This window comes from Myxine glutinosa, unplaced genomic scaffold (assembly GCF_964187855.1).
Source record: "Myxine glutinosa unplaced genomic scaffold, kmMyxGlut1.1 SCAFFOLD_1085, whole genome shotgun sequence".
NCBI lineage: Eukaryota > Metazoa > Chordata > Myxini > Myxiniformes > Myxinidae > Myxine > Myxine glutinosa.
The window spans coordinates 32,191-46,726 of record NW_027617180.1 but is presented as its reverse complement, the minus strand read 5'-3'; the positions used below and the strand labels follow the sequence as shown (position 1 = coordinate 46,726).

At 49.5% G+C, this 14,536-nt stretch overlaps 1 protein-coding gene across 1 annotated transcript in view; it reads right to left on the bottom strand.

The window, feature by feature from the left end:
• The window catches only part of WDR47 (WD repeat domain 47), a 33,187-nt gene that overhangs the window by 13,052 nt on the left and 5,599 nt on the right, over nucleotides 1–14,536 (bottom strand). The window contains exons 3-4 of the mRNA XM_078769088.1: nucleotides 1,721–1,902; nucleotides 34–300 (exon numbers count right to left, since the gene is read on the bottom strand). Coding sequence (XP_078625214.1) covers nucleotides 34–300; nucleotides 1,721–1,902 — 449 coding nt within the window. The remainder of the gene's footprint in view (nucleotides 1–33; nucleotides 301–1,720; nucleotides 1,903–14,536) is intronic.

The window sequence follows — 14,536 nt, the reverse complement described above, 5'->3', positions numbered from 1 at the left end:
TCACACACCTCACCCCATTTGCCTCACTCTTACCTCTCAACACTGCTTCTGGAGGTCAAAAACCGAACTGGAGATTCCTGAGGCCGAGGCATCTTCCCTGCAGGTTTTGACATTTTTTGTGGCATGTTTACGAAAATGGTCTTGTCGCCATTGCTAGTTGATGCAGTCGCGTCTCCGGTCTGCGAGTGGGTGGCGGGTGACGGGAAATTACCCCCGTGGTTAACCTCTTCTTCTATACCCGGTATATCTGGGGATAGACCTTCCATGCTAATATTCATCTCCTCCAACTTTTGCATCGACCTGGAGAAAGGGGTGTAGGAGACAAACAGTAACCTTAAGTTATCCTTCCCACAGGTGTTCCAAGAAAGGTCAAAGTTTTTCTTTTTCTTTGCCATTAGAGCAATCTAATCCTAATGGTGTGTACAAACTGAGCAGGACAGCAAACTTGATACTTTGGAATCCTCAGCAGCAGCATGCTAAAAGCAGGTTGCTTTGAGCTCTCCACCAGACTATGGCCTGAAAAGGCTAAAAACAAGATGCTCCTCATATTTAACGCCAGTAGAGCCTTGCAATGCAAAAATAGGCCCTAAAATAAACAAAATTCTGTGGCATTGATTATTGCCACCATATTACTGGAGCATTGATAAACAATGGCTAAACAGCCCTCTGTTATCATCTCGGTTATTTTTGTTTTATTATATTTTGCTTCCAACAAAATCAAAACCATCACCTTCATTTTGTCACTGAAGACGGGCCGAGATCGAAGAGCACCCAGGAAACCACATTGCAGAATGCAGTCGAATAACAAGGCCTTACTGGGCCATGGCACGACAGTCAAGTGACGTGTGAACACCAGTCCTACCAAACTTACTAAACACCCATGCCAGCCAGCACTGTTTAACAAGAGTTTCTTATTGGCTGCTACCATCATCGTAACATGCGGTAAACGACAACGGCACTTGGTGTAGTGCATACCTCCAACCAGGCTCAACATTTTACGTTTTGTATCCCACCGATATGCCGGATCTGAATCCAGAGCGAAAAATCTAATCTGCTTGGTATTGTCGCCCATCCATCTCATCCACCAAGTTTCATCCGGGTATGTCCATAACTTGATATATCGTGCTATACATCATTTTTGTCCCATCTCCCAATGGTGAAGAATCACTTAAAAAAAATTCTAGCATCCGGATCTTCACCAAAATCTAATCAATTCGTCCTTGTCACACACCCAACCTGTCCACCAAGTTATGTCTGAATCCATCCATAACCTTTTGAGACATCCTGCTCATATTCAAACAGACAGACAGGGGTGAAAACATAAGCTCGATCCTTCACCTTCGGTGGTAGAGGTGGCAAGGACAACCCTCGAAGCATACACACTGAGCCACCTTGGTCAAGACTATACACGATTGCAAAGTGTTCCTCAAAATGACAATAAAAAAAAGCAACATGTTGGCCATTCTGTCGACACCAGCTTGAGGCTTATGGAGATGCTTGTTGGACAAAGACATCAGCGTTAAAAGTGCACTTTTGCACGAATTACACATGAACAGCCATCTTGAAGACCTGTCAATCAAATAATTCAATGATAAATAAACACATTTCAACCTGATATCCCAGCACCATGGCTAAAGAACTCAGGTGGGAGCAAAAAACAGCTCGATTCCCACAAACAGCTTCACGTTCATCAACATCACCTTTAGTTATCAGTGCCCACCGAGTAAGAAATTGTTGCGTAAGCCCGGGGTTAGAGTGCCGCGTTGTGCCCTTGCCTCCCGCAACTCCCCCCTCTTCCAACATCTGCTGGTACAATTGCCGCTGCTGCTCCTGCTGCTCCAGATGCTGCTGGACGCGTATCCTCTGACGGCAGTACTCTTGAAACTGCTCTTCACTTCCTTCCTGCAAAATGTTGGGTGGGGGTGTGATGGCGGTGAAGGGGGGGGGGAGAGGCAAGAGGGCGATTTTGAAATGGAAAAGGGAAGGTCAAAGAAAACAAACTTAACGAGGAAAAGGGCTGAAGGGAGGAGAAAAGTAAATGTGAAATATTCGACAGGGAGGTATGATGAAGATAGTGTGCAGGTGTGTGGGGGAGGAAGACATGGGGGGGGAGGGGGGGGGGTGCATAGGGTAGCTAAAAAAAGAAACAAGGTCCTTGTTCATGTGAAAGTACACGTCCACATGAGCTCGTTTGTTTGTTGTTGTTGATCCCCCCTGCCCCCACTTCAAACACCCCATTGTTCCCTGTGCGGACATACAGTCACGTGAAAATGTAAGTACACCCCATGTAAAGTTTTGACTTTTTCAACATATTTCAACATACAGCTATTTGATCTTCATGTCAACAATATTGATAGATAAAGGTGATTGATATAATATAACAAATATAATGAAACATTTACATTTTGTAGTCCATTGTATAATTTAAATAAACAAATGCAAATTTCGCATGTGGAAAAAGTAAGTACACCCTTGGCTCTAATAGGTGGTATTGCCCCCTTTGGCAGAAACAGCCCCAAGTAGGCATTTCTTATAACTGTCTACCAGTCTCTGACATCGACTGGGAGAAATTTATTGCCCACTCTTCCATGCAGAATTCTTTCAGCTGTGTGATGTTTGAGGGGTTTCTTGCATGCACAGCTCGTTTCAAATCCCCCCACAACATCTCGATGGGATTTAGATCCGGGCTTTGACTTGGCCATTCCAGAACCCTCCATTTCTTTCTTTTCAGCCATTCCTTGGTGGATTTACTGGTATGATTAGGGTCATTGTCATGTTGCAAGGTCCACCTTCGGTTAAGCTTCAACTTTCCGACAGATGGCCTCACATTATCCTCAAGCACCCTCTGGTACAATGAAGAATTCATAGTGGATTCTATGATGGTGAGCTGCCCCAAACAATAATATTTCCACCACCATGCTTTACAGTTCGTATCAGGTTCTTGTGGTCAAATGCTGTCTTTGGTTTTCGCCAAACATGTCTTCTGGTACTGTGGCCAAATAGCTCTACCTTTGACTCATCTGTCCAGAGCACATTGTTCCAGAAGTGCTGGTCTTTGCCTAGGTGTTCATTGGCAAACTTTAGTCTTGCCCCGATGTTCTTTCTGGACAGCAAAGGTTTCCTCCTGACACACCTCCCATGTAGATCAAATTTGTGCAGCCTCTTTCTAATGGTACACTCGTGCACTTTGACATCAACAGTGGCAATAGCTACCTGTAGGTCCCGTGATGGCATTCTGGGGTTCTTAGACTTATTTCAGCATCTTGCGGTCTGCTCTCGGGCTGAACTTGCTGGGGCGGCCTGGCCTGAACAAGTTGGCAGTTGTTTGGAATCTTCTCCACTTGTAGATGATCTTCCGGACAGTCGAATGATTGATTTCAAATTGTTTGGAGATCTTTTAAAACCCCTTCCCAGACTTGTAGGCATCTATAACCTTCTTTCTGTAGGCCTCAGAGAGCTATTTTGATCTAGACGTGGTGACGCCGCACACTTCAACAACAAAGAGCAAACCAAACTAAATGTCTGAGGTTTAAATAAGACAGGTTCCTCCAAGATCCTCTCTGACGATGTTCTAATCATTTGCACCTGAGCTGGTGCACCTGATTCTAATTTTAGGTATTTGAAGTAGTGATAAATGTACGGGTGTACTTACTTTTTCCACATGCGAAATTTGCATTTATGTTTATTTAAATTATACAATGAACTACAAAATGTAAATGTTTCATGATATTTGTTATATTATATCACCTTTATTTATCAGCTGTCAGGGTTGACTCAGCCTGTCATCCTTCCGAGGTCGGCAAATTGAGTACCAGTTCACTGGTAATTCCCTGGTTGTCGTAAAAAGGCGACAAAAAGGGTTGGCGGCAGGAAGGGCATCCGGCCGTAAAACATTGCTTCAAAAAGGGGACCGAAAAACAACAACCACGGTCCCCGAAAAAGGCCCAAACCCGCTTGCGGGGGAAAAATGGCCTCAAAAAGGTGGTTTTTATATCACCTTTATTTATCAATATTGTTGAAATGAAGATCAAATAGCTGTATGTTGAAATATGTTGAAAAAGTCAAAACTTTACATGGGGTGTACTTACTTTTTCACGTGACTGTACATGGAAACACTCCACTGGGACCCGCTTCAATAACAGTTGCGACATGGACGACAATCTTATGCACTTGTGGGGCTACTTTATTAATAAACAATTAATATTAATAAAGAGATGCATTATAAAAGAATGCTGGATTTATTTTATTTTATATAAATCATCAAGGCTCATGGAAGAGCAAGAACACAGAACAGACAATGACGTTCACGGGAACAACAAAAGTTGACAAAAGCAGAATCCAAATCCAAAAAGATCACTACCGTGTCCCTGGCCGGTAATAAAATAAAATCAAAACATGGTGTAAAATAAAAATAAAATAATCAAATACATCACCTTCTAATAAACCTTTCAGATACAATCACAACAGGTGCACAAAACTCAACAAAACAGAGGACATGAAGTTATCGATTACATCCGATGAATTATTTGCAATAAGGGAATGTAAACGGGAATGGGTCAAAATGGGATTCCAAACATGAATGGGTCAAAATGTTAGGCGGGATTTCTTCCTTCCTTCCTTCCGTGTAAGTGCTGCTTCATCAGGATGAAGATTACTGTGGGTGGTGCATAGGCACAGAACGCTGGCTTGATTGCTCGATGCCTCGAAAAATAACAACTCGGGTTATGTAATGAAGCCAAAACATTGCTATTACTTATGTGTATATATTGTTGCGGTTCTGAAAGTGTACATATTTGATTAATAAAGGTTAAAGGTTTTGCCCCCATAGTTAGTCCACATGCAACACGTAGGTCACCTTAGAACATTAGTTATTTCTTAGTATATGTGAGATAAGGCCATTTCCAATAGTGACATCTGCATTGTGTAAAACAAATAAGAACAGGCTCCTTCCATTGTGCCTCCACCCTCCAAATTCCACCTCGTTGGGCAGAATCCATCCCGCGCCCCATTTGACAACTCGCAGTTTGTTACGCTTGGGATGCTCGCAGTTTGTTACGCTTTGGCTACCAGCAGCGTTTGCTGCTCTTGGTTTGCTGGAAGTAGCCCAGTGACACGAGGTAGGCCCAAAAAGGGGGTGGAGCGGCAGCGAGGCTGAGATCGGGATCGGCAGCAGGGGGACGGTAAGGGCCACCAGCCAATCAGGGCTGAGGCGACATCGCCTGACAGGGTGTGGCTGGAGGTTCCAGAGGGTTCGCTGGGCAGCGCTATATAAGCGCGCACACAAAGCCCTTAACAGGACTATTGTGAGAGGCGATTTGTTGGAAGGACTGGTTGGTGTTGCGAATTGTAGAAGGACTCTTGTTGAACTGCGTCAAAGGTCTGGTACCAGGAGACTGATGAGCATTGAGAGAACTGCGAGGACTCATTGGGAGAGCGCCCTGTGTTAAAGGACTTGTCGTGGTGAAAGCATTGCTGGAGCGGCGCATTGCAGAGGACTTGTGAAAGCGGCGCATTGTATTGAACTATATTGGGAACGCGTATAAAGCGTCGGTATAGCTATTACATACGTGGCCACGCCAGTGTAATCGCCCAGCTTACCGATCCCCCCGATAATTGTCCGATCCGCGCCAACGACACGCGGAGAGCTTGCCTGCCGTCTACCATCTCCTTCGTGGTATGAGTCGGGGACCTGAGTGAGCTGTGGACGCCATCTTTGGACCCTCGACCTGACCATCTACAACTCCCGTCTGAGTCTGAGTGCGAATGGGCCCGTGTCCAGGGATAAGTATAAGACTGTATAAGGCTGCCCTGTGTATTTGCTTCTTCCTCTTCACTGTACATTGCTTTTTCTTCCTCTTCTTTGTACAAAGTGTGTACTTCTCTTCCTTTTTACGTACTAAGTGTTCCGAATCGTACTAAGTATAAGACTGATTAAGGCTGCACTGTGTATTCTGTACTTCTTCTTCCTGTGTAAATAATTAATAAACCAATCTGTTCTCCCTTTTCCTCTTGATTCGACCGTCTTAGTGATTTCTCCATTGGGTAAACGTGGCACGATTCGGAACCGCTTAGAATCGGGTCTAGTCATTGTTAACAGCTCGGATCACGGATCGCTACCGCTCGGCATTCCCATCTAAAACTGTGGTTCGGGCGTGAGTTATTTCCTTGCTTCCTGGACGGTGTTAGTAATTAGGTAATAAGAATTCGGCTTACAACCCTATTTAACGCCGTCCGGAAGGAACGTCATAGCTCCCGATCCCGTCGGCTAGTCAAAGACAAGGGGACTAACCCCCTCTTGGTAAAAGGGGAAAGGCCGACGAGGAGATCCGCAACAATATGATACTTCGTGTTTATATAGCTTGGATCGATTCCAATTCCACTGGACCATAAAGGAATGATCATACAGACCAAAGGGCTTGAAGCCTGGGGCCCACACAAACTGTGCTTCAGAACGCGTGATGCCGATGGGCTTAAAAATAACCTTCTGAGGAAGGGGAGGGGAGCGGAGGGGAGAAGAGGGGGGGGAAGGGGGAGAGGCAGGAGAGGAAGGGGATTCATATATATGCTGGTGGGTGAATGTGGCGTTCATCACGTTTGAGTTGTGTGATGCCGATCAGGAAGAAGAAGAAGCCATACTACCAAATTTGTACACTTCCGGAATTGTTTGATTTATTTGAATTCAAATGTCTGGTGATTGTTTTGTATTTATTTATGCGAATGTGTACTTGTATATAACTATCATTAATTAAAAAAGGCTTCGGCACTATCGAGCGATTATTATTATTTTTTACTCCAAAAAAACGATTTTTTTTTCCATTTTATTTATTTATCCTACAACACTCCCAGGCACTCACTGATGAACCTCTAAAAGTTCGACGAAGATCCGTTCAGCCATCTCTGAGAAAAATGGTGACACACAGACAGACATCTCTCTTATATAGCAGAAGAATATCTATCTATATATATATATATATAAATATATATATATATATATATATATATATATATATATATATATATATATATATATATATATATATCTCTATATATATATATCTCTATATATAAAGGAGGAGTGTCTGTGTGTGTGTGTGTGTGTGTGTGTGTGTGTGTGTGTGTGTGTGTGTGTGTGTGTGTGTGTGTGTGTGTGTGTGTGTGTGTGTGTATATGTGTGTCTGTCTGGATGTCCGCTTATAACTCAAGAACAACACATCGGAGAAAAGTTTTAGACACAGATTCGGAATCAGCATAAAATCCTGGTGGTTATAGGCTACGTTTGATTTTAATATCAATGGTTTAAAAAAACCGCGCCACCTGCAATTCCATGGTGGTTTGTGGTTTTAGACACAAGTTTTAGACACAGATTCGGAATCACCGAATTCCACCTGCAATTCCATGGTGGTTTAGACACAAGCGAGACGTTCGGGGTGTATTGCAATGGTTTGTCGGGTTTGGCTGTGGGTCCAGAATAGCTCCCATTTCCTCATGTTCTTCCACTTTTATTTTGATTCTTCTGTTACAACGCCTTCCTTATGTACCTTATATCCCCCCGACGAGGCCTCTACATAATTTCATGCGGCAGAATTTCGTACATTTTGAATGAAAGAAGTGAGATGAAGTTGTAGGAGGAAGAAGAGGCGCGGCCGAACTGATAGAAGCCGACTGTGGAGGGCCTCGATCGTGAGTGGAAATGGCGGGAATTGCGTTTGTATCGCAAAGTAAAGGATCTGCATTCATTTCTGAACTTGCATTGGTGGATTGTTATACATCTGCATTATTTTTCATAAAAATTTTTATGTTGAACTTGAAGGCTCCAAGCATGGACTATATATATAGCCCTCATTGAGGTAAAAATAAAAGTAAAAATCCTGCTATCGCTTGCCAAGCTAGCCGTTCCCCCCCCCCTCCCCCTCCACTCACCTCCTCACCCTCCCTCCTCTTCTCCCCTCTCCTCCTCCCCTCCCTCCTGCCCCCCTCTTCTCTCCTCCCCACCCTCTCCTCCCCTCCCCCCCTGTTCCCCTCCCCTCCCTCCCGTTCCCCTCCCCCCCGTTCCCCTCCCCTCCCCTTCCTCCTCCCCCCTTTCCCCCGCCCGGCAATGCCGGGTACTTCCCATGGCCAGCTGTACGTGGGCTGCTCGAGGGTTGGAAAACCAAGCAATCTTTATGTCTTGGCACCAAGTAAGAAAACCAGAAATGTTGTACACCAAGAGGTTTTGAGAAATTGAAAATTGACAAAACGCCATGTAGGAAATGTACTGTGATATTGCTCTAAAATATACATGTTATTTTCATCATATATTTGTATTATTCTTATTCAACCTGGGCGAAGCCCCCCTCCCCCCCTCTTCCTCCCCTCCCCCCTCTTCCTCCCCTCCCCCTCCCCCCTCTTCCTCCCCTCCCCCCTCCCACTCCCCTCCTCCTCCCTCCTCTTCCTCCCCTCCCCCCTCTTCCTCCCCTCCTCCTCCCTCCTCTTCCTCCCCTCCCCTTCCTCCCCCTCCCCCTCCCCTTCCCCCCTCCCCTTCCCCCCTCCCCTTCCCCCCACCTCCCCCTCCCCTTCCCCCCTCCCCTTCCCCCCACCTCCCCCTCCCCTCTCTCCCCCCTCACCCTCACCTCCCTTCACCCCCCTCCCCCTCCCCCCTCACTCCACCCCCCTCCCCCTCCCCCCTCCCCTCACCCCCTCCCCTCACCCTCACCTCCCTTCACCCCTCCCCCCTCCCCCTCACCCTCACCTCCCTTCACCCCCTCCCCCCTCCCCCTCACCTCCCTTCACCCCCTCCCCCTCCCCCCTCCCTTCACCCCCTCCCCCCTCCCCCCCTTCACCCCTTCACCCCCCTCCCCTTCCCTCCTCCCCCTCCCTCCTCCCCCCTCTTCTCCCCTCTCCTCCTCCCCCCCTCTTCTCCCCCCCCTCTTCTCCCCTCTCCTCCTCCCCCCCTCTTCTCCCCCCCCTCCTCTTCTCCCCCCCCTCCTCTTCTCCCCCCCTCCTCTTCTCCCCTCTCCTCCTCCCCCCCTCTTCTCCCCTCTCCTCCTCCCCCCCTCTTCTCCCCTCTCCTCCTCCCCCCCTCTTCTCCCCTCTCCTCCTCCCCCCCCTCTTCTCCCCTCTCCTCCCCCCCTCCTCTTCTCCCCTCTCCTCCCCTCTCCTCCCCCCTCCCCTCTTCTTCCCCCCTCCCCCTCCCTCCTCTTCTCCCCCCTCCCCCTCCCTCCTCTTCTCCCCTCTCCTCCTCCCCCCCTCTTCTCCCCCCCTCCTCTTCTCCCCTCTCCTCCTCCCCCCCTCTTCTCCCCCCTCCTCTTCTCCCCTCTCCTCCTCCCCCCTCTTCTCCTTCCCCCTTCTCCCCCCCTCTTCTCCCCTCTCCTCCTCCCCCCCCTCTTCTCCCCCCCTCTCTTCTCCACTCCCCACCCTCTCCTCCCCTCCCCCCCTCTTCCTCCCCTCCCCTCCCCCCTTCACCTCCACTCCCCACTCTCCCCTCCCCTCCCCCCTTCACCCCCACTCCCCACTCCCCCTCCCCTCCCCCCTTCACCTCCACTCCCCTCCCTCCCCCTCCCTCACCTCTCCCCCTCCCCCACTTCCCCCCTCTCCCTCCCCCCTCCCCCCTCTGGCCTCTTCCCCCCTCCCTCATCCCCTCCCCCCTCTCCCCCCTCCCACCCCCTTCCCCCTCCCATCCCTCACCCTCCCCATCCCCCCCTCTTTTCCCCTCTCCCCCTCCCCTCCTCCCCCTCCCACTCTTCTCCCCTCCCCTCCCCTCCCCCCCGTTCCCCTCCCCCCCTCCACCCCGTTCCCCTCCCCTCCCCTCCCCTCCCCTCCCCCGCCCGGCAATGCCGGGTACTTCTGCTAGTAATATATTGTTACAGACGCGGTTTTGGATGTTAGTTTACCGAGCGGTTTGGTATGACCGCGTCTGCACAGTTTACCCGATTATACTCGAACGTTGGCCGAGTCACGCTACGCTAGATCAATGAAGGAAAGGACACAACGGCTGGGTTAGATGACACGACACCAGGGGTACAGTTCTCAAGACCTCCGGAGGAGGTTATAATATTTGTATGCGGAACGTTTAGATTACAAGGACAAGAGGTACAGCATAGGAAGGTAGGCACTTAGACACACTTATCTTATTCCCGACAGACCACAGATAAACGGGACAAGACTGACTCACACAGGGATTGATGGCAAGGAAGGGCAGGTAGTCGATGGACAGCACAAGGTGCACCTTGGCTCAGGGACAGGATAGCGCGGTCCAAAAGATGCAGGGAGGTATCGTCGCGCTGGAGGTGGCGTCTGGTTCTCTTCAAGCTGGGGGCACATCTCACGTCACGTCCGGTAAGTGGCTGCGTATATCCAGCGGGGAGTGACACGCCCTCGGCTCGTTAGCTCCGCCCCAGATGGAATCGGTCCGCCGCTTCTTATTGGGTGCGGGGGGGTTACCGGGCTCCGCCCTTGACGAGGAGCTGACAGGCAGCCCCTTCGTGGTAACCCCTTTGGAGCACATGGGCAATGGCGGCTAACCAAGCCGGAGTGAGGACGCACACTCCCCGCGCGCTGTTGTTGTAGTTGTTGTTGTTGTTGTAGTTTCATGAGGAAGATGGGAGGAGGTATGGGGAGGTCCTAAACTCACTACTGGTGCCATACAATCACATTCTGGTGCAACGAAGAGTCAGAATTAATGGAAACGAGTCCTTAACTGACATAGACTAAGAATAACTAGCAAGATGTCCTATAGTTGTCTACGTGAGATGCGGTGAACCTGGGCACGACATTTAATGGGGGAAAAAGGGGAAGGTCGGGGCTACAGAGTGTTGTTTACAGACAATGGGACTAGGGAATGGGGGATTGGGGATAGTTGGGGAGTATTGGGGAAATAGGAGAATATTTACAAGCGGATATGGATGGAGGCCAAATCCCATATCCGCAACAATATATTTGTACCAAGTTTGGTCAAAATCCCACATCTGGTTCACAAGTTAGCGCAGTAACATAATTTTTTCCCTAACATTACCTCTGACTTATTGACCCTATAATCTAATCTGTTTATCGATACATCGTAGTAATACTTGTATCAAATTTGATTGAAATCCCTTCAGCCGTTATCAAGTTATCAATTTTTAATTATTTATCAATTTATTAACATCTGTCCGCGGTACGAACGGGGCTGTGCCACCGGCCTTTCCGGAGGTCGCTGTACAGCGCCAGGGACCACGTCGGTCAGTTATAGAAGAGGGGATTAAATCCCCCCTCTAAGGGGATCTGAGGCCGACGTTGGGTTCCGCAACAATATATATATATATATTGTTGCGGATATGGGATTGGCATCCATCCATATCCGCTTGTAAATATTCCCCTATTTCCTCCATACTTCCCAACTATCCCCAATCCCCCATTCCCTAGTCCCATTTTCTGTAAACAACACTCTGTAGACCCGACCTCCCCCTATTTCCCCCATTAAATGTCGCATCCAGGTCCACCGCATCTCACGTAGACAACTATAGGACATCTTGCTAGTTATTCTTAGTCTATGTCAGTTAAGGACTCGTTTCCATTAATTCTGACTCTTCGTTGCACCAGAATGTGATTGTATGGCACCGTTAGGAAGTTTAGGACCTCCCAATACCTCCCCGCAGCTCTTCCTCACGGTTCAGCAACAACAACAACAACAACAACGGCGGCGGCGCGGGGAGTGCGCGTCCTCACTCCGGCTTGGTTGGTAGGGGGTGTTGGGAGGGCACCAGGCCTTTCCAACGAACCGCCATCGAGCATGTGCTCGACGGGGTTACCAAGTAGGGGCTCGCTGTCAGCTCCTCGTCAAGGGCGGAGCCCGGTAACCCCCGCACCCAATAGAAGCGGCGGACCGGTCCCATCTGGGGCGGAGCCAACGAGCCGAGGGCGTGTGACTCCCCGCTGAGCATGCGCAGGAAGAGGGAGGTGACGTCAGATGCGCGCTGAGCTTGGAGAGAGAAGGACGCCACCTCCGAGCGCTGTGACACCTCCCCGCATCTCTGGACTGGACCGTGCTTTATCCTGTCCCTGAGCCAAGGTGCACCTTGTGCTATCGACTGCCTGTCCTTCCCTGCCATCAATCCCTGTGTAAGTCAGTCTTGTTCCGTTTGTCTGTGGTCTGTCGGGGATAAGATAAGACTGTAACTAAGTGCCCATCTCTTCTGTGTCTTTACATCATTACCTTGTAATCTACCCCTTTTCTCCACCACTAATTATATCCTCCTCCGGAGGTCTTGAGAACTGTACCCCTTGCGTCGTTTCATTTATCCCAGTCGTTGTGTCCTTTCCATCACTGATTTAGCGTAGCGCGATTTGGCCAACGTTCGAGTGGAATCGGGAGAGTTGGGGGTAATCGGGTAAACTGTGCGAACACGGCGGCCATTCCGCTCGGTCAAGCAACATCTGAAGCCGTGTCCGTAACAATTGGTGTCGAGGAGTGAGATACGGACCCGAAGCGCGCTTAACGCGCTCAAAATTACAAGTAACCGAAAATTGTTTTGTTTTATAAAATAAAAACCCGAATTTTGAAAGTCGCGCTATGGCAGATCAAGACGGCTGGGTTCCGGTAGAGGAGAGTGAGGCAGGGTCGATCCAGGACCAAATTGAGGGACAAGAGGAGAGCGAAGCAGTGAGGGCGGCAGGTTCGCAAAATGGCGTCCTCGCGCACGAGGCTTCAGGCGTGCAAAGTGGCGTCCTCGCGCACGTGGGTGTAGCGGCACCAAATTTTGCCGCGCCCGTGACCGTAGCAGCGGCCGCAGCACCAATGAACTGGGGCCTATTCATGCAGCAGATGCAGGCCTTCATGGTCAAGGCGGATGAGGAGAGGGAAGAGAACAGGGGGATGAGAAACCAAATTTTAGTAATGGGGAACCGGATGGATGCTCAGAGTGAGCAATTGGGGGTAATGAGGGACGAAGCGAGGGGTACCGGTGAGGGGTTAGACAATGGGATAAAAGAGGTAAAGAATGGGTTAACGGGGGTAGAAAACAGAATGGCCGCTCAAGAGAATCAAATGGAAGGGATGAAAAAGGGGTTAGAGGGGTTAGAAAACAGTATGGAAGGCAAATTTAGGGACATGAGGGACCAAGCGGAAAGGGAAGTTAAAAAAATGGGGCAGCAGATAGAGGGGGTCAGAATGGGGGTAGAAACTAAATTGGATGCTCACAGGGAGGAAATGGAGCAGATGAGGGTGGCATCTGGGCAGGAGATGCAAGTGATGGGAGAAGAGATCAGAAGAGGTGTGAGTGAGGAGGTCGGAGGAGTGCGCGAGGAGGTGAGGCACTGTAAGGAGCGCATGGAGAAGGAGGTGAGAAAGGGGACTGTAAAATTGCAAGGTGGTATAGAGGAGTTGACGCTGGGAGTAGAACAACTGACGGAGGGACAAAAAGAACTAACGGAGCAGGTTCAAAGGAACACTGCGGTACTAGGAGGGTTAAGAGCGACACAAAACGACATAAAAAATGACTTGATAGCGACACAGAGGCAATGTCAGATGGTACGTGAGGGACTGACAACGAGGTTGGACGAGGTGATAGAGGTAATGGAGATGAAGGACCGGCAGGTGAGGACGCACATAGAAACGGTCAAGGTGGCCTTAGAGGACGAGCTTGAGGAGACGCACCGGGAAATAAAAGAGGTGAAGCAGAAATTAGAAGAAGTGGAAGAAGGGGTGAGCGAAATTAAGAAGCGACGGAGAGGGGATAAGAAAGAGATAAAGGAGGAAGTAAAAGAATTGGTCCAAAGTCTGTGTTCGGATCGTGATGATGTGCTCATTAACCGGATGAGGGATTCGCAGGTGATGGAGGAGAAGCGAAGAGAAAGAGGACCCGGTGTAAGTGGTGACCAATATGGTCGTGCGTATGATGCGCCAGGTGATTTAAGAAGCTTGGGGGTCAAGATGGACCCGGGTGTTCGTGAGAGGCCGTTGGTGAAGTGTGCGACAGGTCTGGTGTGCGAAAAAGGAGGTGTGCGAGAAAGTCCAACTCTGGGGTGTGTGAGGAAAAAGTGCGTGCCAAGGAGTGAGGGTGCTGTCGAGAGTGAGTCGGTCGTAGGGCGTGTGCGAGGGAGCACATGGAAGCGCGTAGTGAGGAGTGTTACGGAGGGTGTAACGGGAGAATGCACGCCTGTGGTGAGTGTTACAGAGGGTGTAACGGGAGAGTGTGCGCGAGAAAGGTGTGTAACGGACGGGTGCATGAGGAAAGAGTGCGCTGTCAAGAGTGGAGGTGAGAGTAGTAAGAGTGACACGGAGCGTGAGTTGGTTGTGACAGGTGAGAAAGGAAGCACACCTGGAATGGGAGAGCGTGTGTGGGAATGCACGCTGGAATTGGTAGTGAGGCACGTGGTTGGGTGTGCGGGTGAAAGCACACCTGTGATTGTCACAGAGGGGGTGACCGAAGAAGGGGCGCGAAGAGGTGTGTTGGTGAGGTGTGCGAACAACGAATGTGTGCCAAAGTGTTTGGTGGTCAGGTGTGTGACCAAGTCTGTGAGTGGAATGAGTGTACCTGGGTGTGTAAGAGAAGGTGCAATGACCAAGAGCAGGGAAACGGCT